The 21,409-nt window shown below is 39.1% G+C and overlaps 1 protein-coding gene and 1 long non-coding RNA gene across 2 annotated transcripts in view; both read left to right on the top strand.

The window, feature by feature from the left end:
* npffr2a (neuropeptide FF receptor 2a) overlaps nucleotides 1-21,285 on the top strand; it is a gene marked incomplete at its 3' end in the record, with an annotated part of 23,511 nt that extends 2,226 nt beyond the window's left edge. Inside the window, exons 2-3 of the mRNA XM_079688022.1 lie at nucleotides 11,246-11,345; nucleotides 20,433-21,285. Of these exons, the coding sequence (XP_079544148.1) occupies nucleotides 11,246-11,345; nucleotides 20,433-21,285 (953 nt within the window). The remainder of the gene's footprint in view (nucleotides 1-11,245; nucleotides 11,346-20,432) is intronic.
* Nucleotides 1-21,409, top strand: part of LOC307044809 — a 449,985-nt gene that overhangs the window by 67,709 nt on the left and 360,867 nt on the right. The window lies entirely within an intron of this gene.

The following is a 21,409-nucleotide window of genomic DNA, read 5'->3' as shown; positions in this document are numbered from 1 at the left end:
AAGTGTATATTGTACTTTTAGAATCCACGTCCAGTCGATATGTAGGATCTATAGTTTGATAGATATTACGAAGATGATTTGAGGTATGCGGCAGCCTCCATGTAAAGTTACGGGTTGAAAACAATATCTCCGGTCTCGACATTTTCATAATAAAACCAATGATCAAATGATTTAACAGTGATATCTGCAGTACTCATCAACTAAAAAACATCACTTGATCCTTGCTTTTGTGTTTTTCCCATAGGTTTTTCTCTTTCAATTCTGAGAGAGGTTTTGATAGGCTAAAACATTGCATGTCGGAATATGGTGTTTATCCGATATGAATTCGGAAAAACATTTTTTTTAAATAAAATAATACTTTATTCTGAGTGTTCTTGCTTTTCTCCTTGGAAGTCATCACATAACGGCATTGTAATACACGGTTCGGCTGCATTAAATATTACATATCTGCCGTAGATATTTATTTATAGAGCCCTGATCAGAAGACCTTTTGACAAACTGTAAGAAATGCAGCCAAAACTGAATACGTGACGTGCATCATAAATATATTAGCAATTAAACAACATCTTCCATTTCTTTTTACACAATACGTCTCCTCACAGTATCAACACTAATTCGGCTGACTTTTATATTTGATCCAATTGGTAGTTATATTTACACCATAACGGTACACAGCTGATAGAAAGAGATTTTTTTGTAGTTTTTAAAGATATTATTTACTACCTTTCCAACTCCTCATGCAGTTGACTGTTACACATTCATGGTACAATGCATAAGCTTCAAATCGAGAGACTGAAACTGTATTTTTCTTTACCGTTCTGTTTTAATTTCACAATAAAGTTAATAGTCATATTGTGTTTGATATTATTATGTTTTATTAAATACACCACTCTTTTTTTTAACCCGCACCGCCTAGTGGTTAAAGCACGTTATTGAATTTTGTTGTTGAATACGTTTTATTTGATGAAAACATTTAAATATTAAGAGCAGTGTTGGGACTAACCGTTATAGTTACTGTGATTTAAATGGGTGCGTTACTGCGTTACATTATGTGATCCAACATACATTATGTGATCCAACTGAACCGAAGCTCCCTGCGGATGTAACTTACAGGCGAATACAGCAATGTCCTCTCACAGCACCATGGAAAATTGAAAGTAACCAGAGAGGAGTGATGATTGGTTAACGCGGGGTAACATTTCAGGGTAAGCCAATCAGAGACAAAGTTGGGCGGGTCTTGCCTTATGGGGAAAATACACACACACGAACACTAGCTAATGCTAACACACACACACACACACACACACACCCACACACACACACACACACACACACACACACGCACACACACGCACACACACACACACACACACACACACACACACACACACACACACACACACACACACACACACACACACACACACACACACACACACACACACGGCAAAGCTCACCACCAGCACACACAAACACAATGGCAGATGCAAGTATCGGCGAGAGCAGCAGCGCATTTGCAACTTGGAAATATAACCACTATTTTCAATTTTGTGGGGATAAAGGACCCGAAAATATTACGGTAAAATATAAACTGTTTCCCAGGACAGAAAGCATTGTCCACATCGAATAACAGCAATGCCAATCTCCTGAAGCACCTAACTAATGTATATGTGGGGAGTTGTCTTTTACTGTGCCACAGAACAACACAACAACTTGTATTTGTATTGTTATTATTTTTAAAGTAAAGTAACTATTACTAGTTACTTTTATAATTTAGTAACTAATAAAGTAACTAGCTACTTTTTGGAGAGCAGTAACTATAACTATTACTAGTTACTTTTTAAAAGTAACTTGCCCAACACTGATTAAGAGTAGCCTACATACAAAATTAAAAATATCAAGAAGATACTGTAGTGATCTCTACAATAAAACAGTTAAGTGCAGGACGTCCACAGATATTAACAGGAGGATGTGCAAAACAGACAAATTAATAAGGCTTTATTCAAACATCAAAGAATACTTTAAGTTAAGGTCTTCTTTTGAATAAGAAAAAAACTTCGGGGTTATCCACAGATAAATATGAAGTCTGACAAAGTACTTAACCTCCAATATATTGCATAGTTTATTTTGGCACTTGACAATCACCTTCCCTGAATTTGACTCAGGTGTAACTAAAGTCTGATTTAAGGGTTGTTTATATTTCACATCATTAATCAGAATCTGCAAAGTCACTAAAATAAATGTAATTGAGTAAAAATACCAGGTTAACCTCTGAATTGTAGTGGAGTAGAACAAAGTAGTATGCTGCTGTAACAAAAACATTTCCCAACTTGGGATCAATAAAGTATATCTTATCTTATCTTAAGATGATTAATGGCTACTGCCATATTTGTAACATTTGCCTATGAACCTTGACAAGTGCATGTTTCAGGTTTATCAATTAACAACAGGAGGGTTCACAGACATAAGACTAGCTGTTAAATAAAGCCCTTCTGACCCTAACCCTAACCCTTCTTAATTCACCCATTTATTAATTATACTGTATGTTTTAAATTTGATAACACCACTGTGTTTCATATCCCCTAAACCTCCAGGGTGTACACAGTTTAATACTGGCAACTTCTAATTGTGGGAAATACGAAAACGTCTTATAAAGAGACGTGCCATATAATGTTGCGTAACACACAATAGCCAGCATGTATAGTTCTGTAGACCCGTCCAATTCCAGTTTTGGAAAGTCTGCCGTGGTCCATTCCATTTCAAAGAGCTGTTGACGCTCAGCGTAACCTTGTCGCACTGCCACTCCAACATTCAATCACAGGGCTTGATGACTAATCACGGGGTTTGTAAAGCAAGGCGGATGTTGTAGTCCCAAACAACAGCTGGGGATTCTGGGTAGTGTATTGTCTTCGGAAACTGTAGTGTCTAAACTCCTAAAAAACTATTTGTTTCTCTGAATCGAAGGTTAAAAACGCAAAAGCATTGTACACAATTTAAACCAATCAATATTATGTCATTAACAAGAATAAACTGATGTTTTTTAGTGGATGAGTAATGCAGATATCACTGTGATGATTTGACAGTGAGGGGAATATATCCGGTTTTATTATGAAAACTTAGAGACTCGAAAAACTGTTTTCACCCCTGCTAACTTTACATGGAAGCTGCATACACGTTATCCTGACGAGACCTCAAATCATCTTCGTAATATCTATCAAACTATAGATCCTACACATCCACTGGACGTGGATACTAAAAGTACAATATACTCTTCTCGCTAGAAATCTAATCAAAAAGCATTTTAATGGCCAAACTATTCTACAATTTAGGATTTTCCAGAGAGGGTTATTTGTGAATAAACGAATAAACGGGAGCATATTGTTTCTTACACGACCACTAGAGGTGCTACACTTTAAAACGTGGCTATGGGTGGTAATCTAAGCTGCTTAAACAATCGACCTATTTGGTCGTCTTTTGTAGGAGGACAGGCTGGTACAAAATACTACAGCTTTCACCATTTTAAAGCCAATATATGTGCTACAGAAAGCCTATGTGGTCTGCTCTAGGAAGGTCGTGGGGCCATTTAAAACCAAAGAGCTCCTTCCTTTAGGCGTATATGTCAAGTTTATTTTCAATATGTAGCCTTTTTGTGAACAAAGTTGACATTGTTACAAAGTTCGTTGATTATTTAGCATGTAAATGGTCATCCCTTGTAGAACATTATAATTGTAATGTTAGGTGCCTTTTAGATTTAGCCTGACAGAATCTAAAATGGATGCAGCGAGGCCAGCGAAACATTAGGCTTGGTCATGTGGCGACCATGGAAATGTTGTTGATCTTTGTCCTGATATGCTGATTGAATCTACATAATAGATGACTTACATAAAGTCAATGTTGTTGTTTCTATTCTGTCAAAATCATGATTTTAGCTTTCAATCAACACAGCTATACATCTGTTTACCAAATGTTGACATGTGTTGATTTGTTTTAGTAGCATGACGCATGCCTAAGCAAAAATACAGTAAGTGCAGCTCCTGGCCAGTGAATGAGGTGGGATGCAGAACAACATGACAGACATGCACACAGTTGTCAAAGTCAGCCAAAAACAAGGATTTTTTTTTTATTCCTTCCAAGAAAATGGAACTTTGACGTTTTTTAATATCTGTCTTTGCACAAAGTTTTCACATTCCTGCATGTGGAACTAGCATCAGCTAAGAAAATCTTTCCGATCGCATCTTTTTCTATTGGATTGTCCTTACTGGCTGTAGGCAACAACTGGGGAAGAACCTTAGTCAGTCGCCATGTTTCTGTTTATTCTGACCCAAATAGGTTGGCAGCTGTCTGGATGAAGATAGCCAGAAGGTTTTTTAACTGTCTTACGGTGTAAGTTTAGGTACGTTTCAAAGTGCAAATGCAGGAGGAAAGCCTGCGATAGGCGTCTAGAAAGCATTAATGCTCAACTCCCTGTTAACATTTTAATGAATATCCACTTGGGATTCAAGTATCCTGTGCCTTCAACACAGGAAACAACATACTGCTAAATATACATATACATGGTATATATATCATATGGTAGCTATATGCTAAAACATTAAACATCATGGTTTTCCTTCAAACACACAATGTTTCCATCAAACAACTTGAATTTTAGTTGCCAAAACCAGAGGTTAAGGGGATGTTAAGGAGAATAAGTTGGTGCTTGTGAAAGGCTCAGCTGTGAAAAATGCTGTGGTTTGTCATGTCCCAAATCAAACCACAGCATGTCATCAGTTTATAACAGGCCACATCCTGTCAGTGCAGAAAATGTCAAACACAATCAGAAAGGCATCGAACTGGAGAGAACTGAAGCAGAGTGATTTCATGAAAGCACTGTAAGCTTCATCAGGGAGACATTTCTTACTTACTTCTTACTGATTTTGAATGATTGAGTAGAATATATTTTAGTAGAAGGGTTACTGGCTGCCAAACAAAAGGGAACATTTGTTTACAATAATGGAAAGTGTTTCAAATGATGCTGGGCATTGTAGTTGCACTTTAGTACTCTACACTCCATCAAATTACAAAAAATGCAATGAAAGTGCACTTAAGAGGTAATCCAACAGTTATCAAGGAAAGAAGTAAGCACTGCTCACTTCAAATGATGGTAACTCAAAGTTCATTCACTGTTGGGAGGCAATTGGACAAAATCTTCAACAAAATGAATGTAATCATTTCTTATTGTAATGCACGTGACAATAATAGCAAAGAGTAAACCAGAAACCTTTAAATAAATCCGCTCCATGGTCAAATGTGTATGTTTCGCTTAATCCAACATAACAAGATTTACAAAATTATTTATTTGTAGTTTAAAGGTTTTCATATTCATTTGCCAAAGATCCTCTTGTCCCACCTTAAATCGAATTTGTTTGCGTGTACGCATTTAAAAAAAAAATGTCCAGTAGTCAAACTTTTGCAATAACATATTATATGTTATATAACACATTATGCATATTCATACATAATGTTTTTTTCAATGAGTGAGAAGATGTGCACTTTAGACTTGTGTGTATATATATTTAAAAAGTAACAATAAGATCTGTACCGATTTGCTATTAAATGCAGTCCTTTGAAAGGTAATTTGTTCACCCAAGTGTGTCATGTGACATATAGTAGAGATATGACAGGAGGGGGAGGGGAAGCAACATTAATCATTCCAGTTGACTGGCATTTGAAAACTTGTCCTACAGCTGATCATCCGACCAAACTGAGTTTCAAGGAAAGAAGGGTCTCCTTCAGGGAGTACATCAAGATATAAAGGAAAATATGTAGTTTTAAAAAAAGAAGCAACGTTGCTATCTTGAAATGGAGTTCCTGCCAGAAACACAGCAGTCAGAGAAGCACTTCTCAAATGTAGCAGAGAGGGAATAACAGAAAAAGTGATTCCTGCTAAAAAGAAAGGGGATGGCAAGTCAGGGTCTGCAGAAAGGCACAGACTTGGTATCACACAATGTCAATTGAACTCAGTGGGCTGTGCTATGAATCACAGTCTGACAGGACAGTGTTGCCGAGTGTACGGCTCAAAAGTGCACACCAGTTAGAACGACAAGCATCAAATAGAAGAAAAGGAAAGACTTAAATATCCTCTGGGTGATATGTTTATCGGGAACGTGACGTGTTTGGACGCGTATTGGCTCAAAATAGAAAAATAAGTGATGTCATAGAAGGTTTTAATGTTCTCTGAATGTCATGTCTTTCAGGGATATGACACATTGGTTCCTCCTTCTATGTTTACGGCCTATGTTGTTGATGAAGATGAGAGATCAGAACAATTATGTGTGGCCTTTTGTCTCTGTCTGTCTGGCTGCAGTGTTCTGAGCCTCTTGCTTGACCTCAGACTGGACAGCCACAAATCTGCTTTTGTTTCTCAAAGAAAGCATTTATCTTGAGCAACATTAGGATATTTAATGTGCTTAATGCTAATGGATCTGAATCACTGCTTAGTGATCTCTTGCAATTTGTGAACCCCATGAAAGAAGCATCACAAGGAAGACATGAAAGGGACACTGTTTATGATATGATGGCTAATGGGCCTGCATGATCCCACTTGCATCAATTCTGCAGCTTAATAGAAAACATGTGACTTTTTATTATAGTTAATGTATTAGCTAAATTCATTGAAAGGACATCAAAGTAATCACTGTGAAATTAATTGTTTTCTGTCAATGTTTTACTATTATACATATATACATGATGGTTCTATTTTTTTTTATAGTTTCTCTAGCTTAAGACATCTTCATGGGCTTTGCAAATTCTAAAGCTAGAAAAACTGTTCAGAAAAAGAAATCAAACATTAGTAGATAATTGTTTTTCACACACAAAAAATGGCAATAGAAAATAGACAAATGTACTTTTACCTGTGAGTATTAAAACAAGTTCACATTTGATATGTACATAAATAGTACAGGTGAATTGTTTTTGGAAAGGTTTTAAAACAATTTAAATTCAACTTACTTAAAACAACCAAGTGCTTTGTTTGTAACCGCTATCGTGTTAGTGGGAGGTTGCAGAGAGATTAGTGTTTTCTCCCGAGAAGACATTTTTGGAAAGAATTATGGCTCAGCTGTAAGTGAAGGTTTCTCATTTGACTATTTGCAGTATGTTCCCCACAAAAAAAAGAAGGTCATAAAATATACTAATAATGAGCCAAAGTTTCAGGAGAATTGTGAACTTGTTGTGTTAATAAATACACTGTGTATATTTATCATCTCTAATTAACTGGACACGCTTTGAAAGGTCAGCAATGATTAGCATTATGCATTTTATACATCCCTCATATCCCTCTATTTCAGCCCTGTTAGAGAAACACGGATTATGGGTCCTTAGCTTGAAAAAATAAAAAAGAGGAGGCAGAGCTAATGCCTGATCAGAATTTTACCGTGATACAGCTAAATTCTGCCGTGATTAAATGCCATATCATGTTCCAAACCACATCAAGGATTATTTCTGAAACAGGAGCTCAAATGCTTTCGTATTGCGGGTTTCCCACAAGGTGAGTTCCTTTTTTTACACATACTCTCTCCAGCACAGGTTAGCTCTGAGTGTTAGCGATGCTTGCTAATGTAAACAAAGACCATATTACGGCCAAAACACGTTGTGCATTGTTTCTGATAGCACTGTTTCTGATAGGGCCGTGGGTGTAAAGCCAGCCCATATTTCCGATATTACGTCATATCGGACGCAAATCTGGATCAGCTCCGTTGTACCCCGTTTTGAGAGATTTGGGTATGGACAAAAAGAGAGGGTTTTTTTTTTCTGACACGTTGTGAGTCTCCTTACCCACGGGGACATTATTTATGTATGAAGGACATTAAAAATTGCATTTTGCATGAAAGGAGACCTTTACATAATTATAATGACCTGTTTACTGACTAGGGATGTCAGAAATCCAGAAATGTATTATTTTGTAGCAATAGGCCTACCAGTGAAATTCCACGTTTCGATAACAAATTGTTAACACAGAATTTGTTTTAAAGAAAAATATAAATCCTGTGCTTTACAGTTTTTCTCGATTGCTAACACACATTTTATTTTTATTTGCTCAGTTTCTCAGAACACTAAACACAATTCACAAAAACACACACCCAAAGTGCAAAACACCTAATTTCTCCTGCTAAATTAAGAACTGCCCTCAAAACTACATAAACACTTACCAAATGCGAAAACTTTAGCACCAAATATAACACACTTCATTCATAATACTAGATGGTTTGACCACCCAACTACACACTTCTGAGCATAATCTAAAGCACTTTCATCTGTTATGGGCTATGCTCTGTACACAGAGGTTTCTGCAGAGAAAGATTGCTTGAGTTTACAGAAATACAGTAAGTGAAGAAATACAAATGAGTTGTTGAAAAAAATCATATTTTATTCAAATATAACATTGTGCAACATGCATCTCAGCACATAGTTACTATGCTTCGGATAAGTGTGATGGCATTGTTGGCCAAAACCAAGTTTGTAACTGCTGCTTCCTGGGCCTCATTGGAAATCCTTAGCTTTCCACCTGCACCTCTTTGTTTCTCAGTCCTTCAGATAAACAACAAAGATATAGTGAATGATCAGTGTGCGTGTTGCATAAAAGTAAGTGTACCATAGTCAATTGTGCAGGATTGTTGTACAGTTATAGTATACAACATGCCAACAATTCAGTTACAGTAATGAAGTAAATAGGTTTCACACAACAGATATAAGCACTGATTTATCATGAATTATGCAGAAGTAAAAACTGGGAACTAACCTGTTTTCAAGTCTAAGTGTCCGGATTACAGAGGCAACAGTGAATCGGCTGAACCCTCTGTCCAGCCTCTCTCATCGTCACACCATGGTTGATAACATTTCATTTCATTAAAGAGTATTCTTCTTTGTCCACTTCCTCTCCCTCCAGCTCTTCCTCTACCTCTCATTCTTCCTCCTCTCACTCTCACCCCACCTCTTCCTCTTCCTCTTGCTTCCATGTTGGCTTCCATTGTTGCTGTAAGAAAGTACTTACCTGTGGTCTTTTTATAGTGCTAACATCCTGATTGATGAGCCAACAATTATGCTATCAGGTGTTTGGTCAGGTGGAACGTGTTTCTTGATCATTGGTCCATGTGTGAGGCATTTTGAATATCAGTGTTTTAAACCTGCTAACACGTGACTTTATGTCAGATTCCTGTGTCTTACTTGGAGAAACGTGTGCATTGGTTTGCAGAAAGTGCCATGTTGATTTGCAAATTGTTTGAAAAGCTGAAAACGTGTTTAGAGTTTTGGAGATTTGAGCCAATGTTTTGCTCTTTGAGTGTCAGTTAAAATAATTGTGCTTTATGTAGAAGTTTTGTGTGTTAGCAATCGAGAAAAACTGTAACATCCCACATCCCTTTTTTCTTTTCCCGTATGCATACTTTTTTTCATAAAAAATGTTTTACAAGACAACATTGAACACATCATGGTCATGCTATAATTAACCATTGCCTAAAGTTCTTATCACTGAATAGAACATGAACACAACAAAGTGCAACTCTTTTGAACCTCGCTCCACAGGCTGCTACAAGTAACATTATCAATAATCCTTCGGCATCTGTCGACCACCAAACCCCTTCCCTAATAAAAGGGATACTTCAGAAATTATGTATTGCTCTTTCATAAATCTGTGGGACTCACAAGAGACAGACTCAAAGATTAAAGATGGAGCAGCAATGTCTAACCCTCAGTATTACATTTTTTCTCGATTGCTAACACACTAAAATTATACATAAAGCACAATTATTTTAACTGACACTCAAAGAGCAAAACATCGGCTCAAATCTCCAAAACTCTAAACACGTTTTCAGCTTTTCACACAATTTGCAAATCAACATGGCACTTTTTGCAAACCACTGCACACGTTTCTCCACGTAAGACACAGGAATCTGACATAAAGTCACATGTTAGCAGGTTTAAAACACTGATATCCAAAATGCCTCGCAAATGGACCAATGATCAAGAAACACGTTCCACCTGACCAGACACCTGATAGCATAATTGTTGGCTCATCAATCAGGATGTTAGCACTATAAAAAGACCACAGGTGAGTACTTTCTTACAGCAACAACCGAAGCCAACATGGAAGCAAGAGCAAGAGGAAGAGGAAGAGGTGGGGTGAGAGTGAGAGGAGGAAGAATGAGAGGTAGAGGTAGAGCTGGAGGGAGAGGACGTTCAGAGGGTTCAGCCTAATCTAAGCCGATTTACTGTTGCCTCTGTAATCCGGACACTTAGACTTGATATCAGGTTAGTTACCAGTTTTTAGCCCTGCATAATTCATGATATATCAGAGCTTATATCTGTTGTGTAAAACATATTTACTTCATTGCTGTAACTGAATTGTTGGCATGTTGCATACTATAACTGTACAACAATCCTGCACAATTTACTGTGGTAGACTTACTGTTATGCAACACAGACATTGACCAACCACTATATCTTTGTTGTTTATCTGAAGGACTGAGAAACAAAGAGGTGCAGGTGGAAGGCTAAGGATTTTCAATGAGGCACAGGAAGCAGCAGCTACAAACTGGGTTTTGGCAAACAATGCCATCACACCTAGAGAGATCAGAAGCATAGTAACTATGTGCTGAGATGCATGTTGCACAATGTTAGTTTTGAATAAAATGTGATTTTTTTTCAACAAATAATTTGTATTTCTTCATTTACTTTATTTCTGTAAACTCAAGCAATCTTTCTCTGCAGAAACCTCTATTTACAGAGCATAGCCCATAACAGATGAAAGTGCTTTTGATTATGCTCAGCAGTGTGTAGTTGGGTGGTCAAACCATCTAGTATTATGAATGAAGTGTGTTATATTTGGTGCAAAAGTTTGCATTTGTTAAGTGTTTATGTAGTTTTGAGTGCAGTTCTTCATTTAGCAGGAGAAATGAGGTGTTTTGCACTGGGGGTTTGGTTTTGTGAATTGTTTTTAGTGTTCTGAGAAACTGAGCAATTAAAAAAAAAAACGTATGTTAGCAATCGAGAAAAACTGTAGTGAAGCTCTGAACACATTTGAAGTCTCTGTTACTTTTGAGTCAGCCACAAACACTGTCAGCATCTCAGCCCTGATAAAGTAGGCTAAACACGTTTTAGACTTTTTTATGACAGCTTAATTATATATTGTTGCAAAAGCCTCCCAAATACTCTAATGTCTGAATTTGTGCACTGATGTTTTGTTGCAACGTGTTGTTCTTGCCAACAGGATGGCCTTTTGGAAGCCTGGTCTGCAAGATGAGCGGCATGGTCCAGGGGATCTCCGTGTCAGCATCCGTCTTCACTCTGGTTGCTATTGCTGTAGACAGGTACAGTGGCCGTATTTTACTGCTACATGTAATATGACAGTACATTTCCTCTACCCAGCATCTTTCAAACTTGAATTGCCCAAGTGCTTTATGTGCAAAAGTAAACGGATACAGCAGCAACCACTCCGAGAACACGAACCTTCACAAAGGCATCACAACCCGATTTATTTTCCTGACTAATATTCTAATCTCAATTAGAATATTCAAAGTGCCTTTCTGGAGCTTTCTGTATTTATCTTTTTTTATGATAGGAAGATATGTAAGAATGCTCCAGATTTTCTTTTTAATTTGATTTGGCTGAGAGGAAAGCTAACAGCCTTTATCAATTTTGTGGGTGTTAAATCCAAAATGAGTCCTAACATTTATTCTTGGTAAAGTGAAGTGACAGTTTGATGGCATCATATTTGTGAATTTTCTTTCCCATTTTGGAACAATGTTTAAAAAGAAAGTCTTCATTAGTGAACCTTGAGTTCAGAATATTTAAAAACGGATATATGTTCCCCAAGGTTCCTGCTCACCTTAGATACATACTGTATATGTTTAAACCTCACTTAAAAATAAAGATATATTTTAAGTGAGTTTAAAAACAAAATCAGCACCACATCATCTTTTTTGTACCTTTGCTTCATTTTCTATCCCCTTATAAAGACAGCCCAATGAGGATCTTTGTACAGCCTTCTCATCTTTATGTGCTTGTCCTCTGTTCAACCATTGTTCTGAATTGCCTAATTGCTGTTCATGCAGATGACACCAGCTGGCTCTTAATCTTGCTTAATCACTTTTTAAACCATTGGAGGAGGCTGCATAGGGAAATGTAAAACTCTCACATCCAGTGGTGTTTATATTGGCATCCAAGCTGTAAAATGGCAGAGCTGTATTATTTGTATCGCCCAGTACTCAAACATTAAGCATGCAGCACTGTCACCAATTGAAATTACCTGAGGGGATCTGTGCCTCTAGAAAGGAAAATTATTTGAAATGCTTTGACACAAAAGGTCAAAGTCACCGTCCATCAGGCAGAACATTTGAGTTAGATTTGAATGGATGAGTGGATAAAGGGCATTTTGTCTGCCCTATTGGCCGTTGTATTAATGCACGGAAAAGCCAGATCCTAACAACTGCATCTATTCATATGTGAGCTTATTGCTATCATACCATCATACCTAACAGAATCCCCTTTTTCCTCTTATCTTTAACATCAACACCATGTATTGAAATTGATCAGCCCAGATGTCTCTGCATGCGTGTGTTCTTAAACTACAAATCAAAAGATCCTTTCACAGTGAGAGCTCCAAGCAATAAACCTTCTCTCTAACATGGTAGTCATCAGTTCTGTCTACTGTCAGTTTCTAATCTAGTCTGAGAACAGACGCACGCATGCAGCTGCCTATAATTACACCATGCTTCACGCAATATCTGATGTCAACTTTTTGAAAGCTTGCTGTCCTCTTTCCTCCGAACATGGATGTGTATATAGAAACAGATACACATTGGAGGCGGGGTCTAATTGATTCCCAATAAAGACACTCAGTGGTTCATGAAACCAAAATGGCCCTTATCTTCCACATCCATTGGGCTCATTGAGAGAGATAATTGCTCATTTGACAACTTTTAGGACAGAATGTTCCAAATAAGGCCATTCCAAGTTTTCGTGCTGCAAAGGCAATATAAATCTATGCATATTATTAAGTCTGTATTAAGAAAATAATAATGAATACTGTGTTCTGCCATTTCCCAACCGATTAAGAACTCTTAAGCCTAAAGTCTTCCTCCCTGAGGAGCTCTTTTAATGGCTAAGAAGTTTAAAGATAAATACATGTTGTATTTAGGCCCGGTCCACACAGAGACGAAACGGAGACGAAAATGAAAACTAACCTTAGAAGTTTTTTAAAAAACTATTCCGTCCACACGGAAACGCTCAAACGCTGGAGATGCTGTAGTACATACGCCGGGCCTGTAAGTGGCGCTGTACTACCGCCACAAAATACACCAAAAGCAGCGAATAAGACCCCCCGAGCATGGTTGCCATGGTTGCTCTTCTGTTTATTCTCTGCGGTGGATTTCGCAATATGTAGTTCATGTAGTTCTCCATGTCCACTTGTTGCTGATGGTTGTGGTAGAGGAGCAGTAGATTTTGCACTAACATCTGTAGCATGGTCAGTAGCGCCTGGAGCACCAACGCAACCCTGTGATCCGCCATTATTGTTGTTCGCAAAACGCATCAGCAATGCGGGTGACGCGGGGGTGAGCAGGAGAGGTGGGGAGAGGCGGGGCTATGGCGTCATCGTTTTCAGGAAAGCATACACACGGAGCCGCAAGCGTTTCGTCCTCAGACCTACCCACCTAGGGTATCGGATTCGGGCTCCGAATCCGCGTTTCCGTTTCGGCCTCGTGTGGACGAAGCGTCTAGACCAGCGGTCTTCAAAGTCTGAGCAAAAACATTACGAGAAACAGTGACATCTAGCTATTTAACTTCAGCTAACTTTATGCAAGCGGCAACATGGATCGGTTTTTTGTGAAGTTACGTAAAGTGAGAGAGGAGACAGTGTCTGGCAAAAAAGCTAGGATTTTCATGGACCGGTCCTGGCAGGGGCGGACTGGCCATCTGTGTGTTCTGAAGAATCACAGAAAGGCCGGTCGTCAGTGGGCCGTTGACGGCCGGCTCGGTTCGCTGACGGCCGGCACCGCCCTTTTTAAAACATTTGAATAATACTTACTTTGATCAAAAACAAGTACCGGTCAAGGCTGCAACCAGAGGATGATCTGCGTTTATTTCTGTCTACATTGCATCCCTGCATCATTCGCCTGTGTGCATCAAAGATGCAGACTCATTGTTCCCACTAAAGTAGGGGTTAGTACAGGGGCGGATCTACCGGGGTAGCCTTGCCACCCCAGCTGCCACCCCAGTTGGCAGCTTTGTTTTGAAATAAAAGTTGTGGCTCATCTGACATTGTGAATGCAGCACAAGACGCGAGCCTTGTAACCCCGGCCCTGGTGTGAGCGTGGAAATGTGATTGGCGGCGATTTCATTTGAACGGGATGGCGCAAAGCGAGAAGCATTCGGACCCAAGTAGATGGAAGGAATGAGGTATTTACAATGACAGAGAAGAGACTGTCAAGTTTGGCTGTACTCAGCATTGAATCAAAACGCACTTAAGCTTTAGATCTTAATACGTTTGTGAGGCGTTTTGCTAAACAAGATTGTAATTGCCGCATTCAGCTGTTATAGGCATGCCAACATGATGCTGTGCTCACGGATGAATCGATGCGCATACAAAACTGTAAAGATGATGACCTTACGTGTGTAAATATATTTTTTTCTTTGAGGGGGTCTGCCCCCAAACGTTTTTTTAAAGTCCTGAGAAAGTCAAATGAAGGGCTTTCCTCTGGATAAGAACTGCAGCGATGTATATGTTTTAGCTGAATACACGTTTTTTTAACCCTAACTGATGCAGTTACTCACTTCTTTAATGTTTGTTCTTTCTGATGTAAAGTCAAGGTTGTAACTGTTTGCAATGAAGTTGTGGGGCGCTGAACTGTTCCTTTGATTCTTTTGAATTATGATATATGACGGTGAGCAAGCATCTTGAGGAACATTCATCATTAACTCCTCCAAAAAATATAGTTTATTTAATAATAACACTGAATATGTGAATCATAACACTGATTGACAGCTGATAGGAACGATACGATTGTTAATATTATCATATCAGACAAACATCGATGAGACAGTTAATTAATGTACTTATTGCAGCAGCCTGCATAGATTTGGTACCCCTGCTGGTCTAAGAGTGAAAATAACTAATTCAGTTATTGTTCAGTTAAAATTCATTCAATTATGTCTGCCACCTTATATATCTCTATGTAAGGCTTTACTGATGTGCCACAATAATGTCACCTAATGTTATTGAGTTAAAATATCAATAGTGTGGCTTTCCAAGTTAACATTGATTGATATGGCTGCGATTAAATCAGCATATACTTCTGCCAGGGGATGCAAACCCTGAAAATATCCTGCCACCCTCTTGCCACCCCATGAATATTTTTCTAGATCTGGGTGAGTGTAAAAAAAAAGAAACAATAAGATAAAAAGGTTTTTAAAAAGTTGTTGTTTAATGTTTTAAAGAAGTGACGCTACTCAGCCAATCAAATCGGTGCAGTCAGTGAGTCAGCACGATAGATTCAAACACACACACACAGAGATGAGACAAGAGGAGAGAAACAGTCAGAATAATTTCAAATGGCGTGCTCAAAAAAGAGAAAGGTAGACACCAAAAACAGAGCATTTAATGACATTTTCTCTTACTGGACCTCTTTGAAATGCAATTGAATACCTCTGCATTATAGCAAGTGAGGGGAGGCTCACCTTCCCATACTTTGAAAGCCTCTGGTCTAGACTCTATACCAGGGATGGGCAACTTTGAGGATTGTGAGGGCCAAAAAAAAATTTCCTCACTACCAGAGGGCCACTTCGTGACCATTCACTTCCATCGGCAGGATACTATATCCACAACATTTAAATAGCCAACTTTAGCTACTAATTTAATGAAAATAACTAAATATATATAGGCAATAAATGTTTATTGTACCAAACACCAACACTGAGTTTAACAACGAATATTCATCTTTGTATTGTGTTTCTATGCTTCCCTCACATTCCATACATAAAACCAGGAACATATGCATTTTTCTGAACTTCACCCACAGCTGGATCAGTAAGCTATACATCAGGGATGGGCAACTTTGAGGATTGTGAGGGCCAAAAAAAAATGTCCTCACTACCAGAGGGCCACTTCGTGACCATTCACTTCCATCGGCAGGATACTATATCCACAACATTTAAATAGCCAACTTTAGCTACTAATTTAATGAAAATAACTAAATATATATAGGCAATAAATGTTTATTGTACCAAACACTAACACTGAGTTTAACAACGAATATTCATCTTTGTATTGTGTTTCTATGCTTCCCTCACATTCCATACATAAAACCAGGAACATATGCATTTTTCTGAACTTCACCCACAGCTGGATCAGTAAGCTATACATCTTAATGAGATACTTGTGGCCTCTCCTGCTGCTGCACAATAGACTGAATGTCAATATCAACATTTGTACATCCGATTTGCATGAGATGGAACAGTGTCTCATCTGTCAGTCTGTTTCTCTCCCTTGACTTGATGTGCTTCATCATAGAGAAGTTGCTCTCGCAGATGTAAGTGCTGCCAAACATGCTGGCCATTGAGAGCGCAAAATCCCTGAGGAGTGGAAAGCGGGACTCGGGTAGCAGTCTCCAAAAGGAAATTCCCCTCTCCTGGCGCTTTGCTAGAAAGGGGGCTGACTGTAGTTCGCACATTTCAAGCTGCAACTCAGGGGGCTGCTCGATGATTGCAGCCGAGAGGGGGTTAGTGAATAACTCGATGCGTGGCTGCATGGTGTGGAAATCTTGAAAGCGCTTCTTAAACTGCTGCTGCAGTGTTTCTATGTCGGCTCTGTACTTGGGTAATGTTTTCTCACATTCGGGGGCATTTTGGCGCATCTCTTCACATGACGGGAAGTGCGCCAGATTAGGACGGTCGGCTGAAAATCCGTCTTTAAACAGAGTCAGTTTAGTAACAAATGCGTTCATGTGCGCATATAGATCCAACACGGTTTGGCATCTTCCCTGTAACCGCATATTCAGGTGATTAAGATGCGAGGTAATGTCCGCAAGGAAAGCCATGTCGAGAAGAAAATCTGTATTCCTGAGTTTTGCGCAGTACGCACTTGTATCACATTGGATGGTGTCCTCCAAGAACACAGGGATTTCTGCGCGTAGCGCAAAAAACCTCTCCAAGCATTTTCCACGGCTCATCCACCTTATCTGTAAATCACCGTATGCGGCGTTCACTTAATCCAAAAAGGCTATAAACTTCCTGTGATTGAGAGACTGGTTCCCTCCTCGAATGAGATTAGTAGTCTTGGTAACTAAATCCATGACATGGCTAACGTTCGTTGATTTGGCACACAGAGCCTCCTGCAATATCAAAACGAAATTTGATTTAGCCTGATTTTTTTTTTACAACGAATGCCCACATTCAAAACCATTAGAATAGATAACAATAATGTTACCCACCTGATGTATGATGCAGTGCACTATTGGACAGTCAACGCCACTCTGGCGGAGGATGCCGGCAAATCCAGTGCGCTTTCCTTGCATTGCTGGCGCACCATCGGTAACAACAGCTGAGAGCTTGTGAAATCCTTCGTGCGCACTTACAACATTTTCAACAGTGGCGAAAATATCTTGTCCTTTGGTAGTGCCATGGAAAGAAGCCAGTTTCAATAACTCCTTGTGCACTTCAAATGAACTGTTAATGTCCCGTGTGTAGATGAGAAGCTGGCTCACATCAGTCACATCAGTGCTCTCATCCAACGCTAAGGAAAAGTATGCACAGTCATGCATGACTTGTTTTACCTTTTGTTCGACATGATTTTGTATTTCAAATATTCTTCGTGTCACTGTCCGACGGGACAAAGAGACGGTTTCAAAGTTTTTAGCCATGTTGTCATCTCCGAATGCTTTAGCCATCTGGACTGCACAACTTTTCACCATTTCGCCGTCAGACAGGGGCTTCTTAGCTTTAGCAAGCTCAAGGGAAACGGCATAAGACGCCGTGATAGACGATTGCTGTGTAGTCGTGGCTCTGGTAAAAAAGGTCTGCTGCATATTCTCCCTTTCAGGTCAGCAACGATGGCGACTCTGGCAGCTCCTGTGTGCTTTTCATATTTGTCTTTATGGGTGCTGTTGTAGTGGCGACTTAAATTGTAGTCCTTCATTGCCGATTTAGTTTCAAGACACACCAAACACATAGGTTTGCCTTTGAATTCTGTAAACAGATAATCTATTTCCCATTTTGGCTGAAAGAGACGGTTTTCTAGGTTCAGTTTTCTTTTTTGGGCGCTCATGTTTCTTTTCCCGCTAACGGAGGAAAGCCGCGAGGTAAACAGAAGACAATATACATTTGGCTGCAGGCCTCATGAATTTGGGGGGAGCGCCCTCTAGCGGTGAATATTATTAATTACAAGTGGGGTCTGGTTCAAATGATTTGCTTGTTTACAACTGTGAAACCAATATATTTTTGTAAATTGACTCGCGGGCCGCCCAAAGTGAGGGCGGTGGCCACATGCGGCCCGCGGGCCGCCAGTTGCCCATCCCTGCTCTATACGATGGAGAACGTTAGCGGATCAACTGTCCGTGTGGACGGGGCTTTAGGGATCTAGACTTATATTCTAAGAAAACATCATAATCCTAAAAGTTTATTTATATTTTCTCCAATTCGGTTTTGCTAAAAATAACTACATGCCGTTCTTAAGTACAGAATTCACGAGGAAATCATAAATTAATGATTAATTCTGGTTTCAGACGAAAAATAAAGGAAAGTCTGTTGTTAAGATACAATTTTTATTTGGTGGGACACATCCAAATTAGAGTGCATTCTTTTTTATAAGTATAGCTAAAAAAATAGCTTCCAACGTATCGGGTAAGTATCTGGTAAAGGTCGAGAGGTCAGATGTCTCAGAAAAAGGCTTGTGGGAAAAAACCCTAAAAAGGTTTTCAGCAAAGCAATACAAAAAATAGGAAGATTGGCCATAGGTTCACGGATGTAGTTAGTCATACTGCGCTTCTTTTCAGCTCTTCAAAGTGCCACAAATGAGGAAAGATGGGTCTGACTTCAAAAGGAAGGGCAAAGAGCGTATTAGCTACACAGAGCGGTTACATCTCACAGAGGAGTACCGAGTCAACAGACTCTCACTTGATTGTGGCTTTCAACCTCAGACTTACATTGCTGCTGGCAGGGATGTATGTGACACTGCTGACACTTCAGAAGGAAATATACAGACAGCACTCCGTATGAGCTGCTCATTTATACCAAATTGAACAGTAGACCTCTGTTCTAATTTAAATATAATTTTAGGTTAATCAGAGCTCAAATTCCTCCAAAAATATATAGAAAGCAGTTAAAAGAAAGAAGGAAAAAGGGTCCTTAAAAATCTCAAAGGTTCTCTGAGATATTCATCACCAAAAACAGCATGGTGTGCTTTTGTGCTCTTTCAAAAAGCACCACTTCACCCTTTTGCACAGTTTGCTGCAGATATTATTTACCTTTTAATACAATTCAACACAGCCAATATACAGCAGTCATGGATCACAATGGCGATAATAAGAGAGGCTTGGATAATTATGCCCAAATTGTTTTGAAATGAGTCTAAAGTAAATATTGCGCTTTGCAGCGATGAAAAGGGGAATCAAGCAGAAACAGTCACGTCAATGCTCTCTATTGAAACCTGACCCCAAAGTTAGCGCAAATACAAATGAATTTTGACTATGTATGTGATTTCACCTTGTTGATCTTTTTATTTATTTAAATATTGTATGTCTCAGCCAATTATTCTAAATATACAAGTGGTAAGCAACAGTCACAAGACAGTCATCATTTTAGGAGGTGAAAGACAACCCAAAACAAAAATATGATATATATATATATCCCAAATCTGTGTACTCTGTGTTTCTATGAACAAAGTGTATTTTTTTAGATTAGAAGGGCACAGTTGACGAAAAATGCAGCTGTATTCCCAGGAAAATGAAAACACCGTATTTGTACAAATACAATTCCATTTAGTATCAAGGATTTGTGCAAAAAATATAAATATTACATAAAATTACACAAATCAGGAAACCGATGTCTGATGCAATATTGACAGGACTCATTAGGTTTGACTCAAACGTTGACAGTTTAACAGTGTTTCTGCATTTGTATTGTTATATGCATTGAACTATGGAGATGTAGTTTGTCAAGTGTTGTCTGTTTACTCAATAATAAGGAAAGGGTTGCTTCACAAAAAAAGGTGAATAACCACTGCTTTAGGCTATACATATGACCTAGAGGTTTTGGATAACATCCCTTTGAATACTTGTCATTTCTTAAGTAAATGTTCTTTGCTGTCACTCAACATTTGTGGAAAACATATTTTTATAAACAGGTTGAATGTCTACTTGAATCTTCCTGATCCCGTCCTTTTTTTCCTTATTTTCTTTTTGCAGATTCAGATGCATTGTCTACCCATTCAAGCAAAAGCTGACTATATCCACAGCCTCCTTGATAATAGTCATTATCTGGGTTCTGGCCATATCCATCATGTGTCCATCTGGGGTGATGCTACAAGTTACTAAGGAGCACACCATTCGGGTTTTACTGGGTTATGACAACAAAACAAGCCCGTTTTATTGGTGCAGAGAGCACTGGCCAAACCAGGAGATGAGGAAGGTTTACACCACGGTTCTGTTTGCAAACATCTATCTAGCTCCACTTTCCCTCATAGTGATCATGTACGCCCGGATTGGCATCACGCTTTTCAAAACTTCAGTCCCGACAGCAGGAAAGCCGGGCCATGAAAACCGGCACACTGTTTCAAAGAAAAAGCAAAGGGTGATTAAAATGCTTCTAGTAGTTGCTTTGCTTTTCATCCTTTCCTGGTTACCTCTGTGGACCCTCATGATGTTGAGCGACTACGCCAGCCTGACTGAGCAGCAGTACAGAATCATCAACATTTACATTTACCCCTTTGCCCACTGGCTAGCCTTCTTCAACAGCAGCGTCAATCCCATCATTTATGGTTTCTTCAACGAGAATTTCCGCAGAGGATTTCAAGCTGTGTTCAAGTTCAGCCTGTGCACGGTGGACGGACAGCGGAGGAAAACCTACTCACACAGGCTGCAGGGAAACTCTGTGCTCCCAGCTAACAACGCACAGACGTCCCTGGAGCCTATTTCTCTCAACAGTCTAGATAAGAACACTTCCAGGCGACTCAATCAAGTCACTGAACAGGACTTGGTAATGGAGGACCTGGAGAAGGCTTCTTGCAGCAGCGGGGGGGTAACTGCAGTTTCCATTTGATAAAACGTTATCAAAGGTGTTCAAATGTCTGAAAATTGCCTGCATCATTGAAACAACATTCATCCAAAACCGCTTAGTAGTAGTTTGTCCAAGGCAATGAAGATACTTATCCTTGAAATGACAT

The sequence above is a fragment of the Notothenia rossii genome (assembly GCF_949606895.1).
Source record: "Notothenia rossii genome assembly, chromosome: 6".
NCBI classification, from domain to species: Eukaryota; Metazoa; Chordata; class Actinopteri; order Perciformes; family Nototheniidae; genus Notothenia; species Notothenia rossii.
This window is presented reverse-complemented; position numbering and strand designations above follow the sequence as displayed.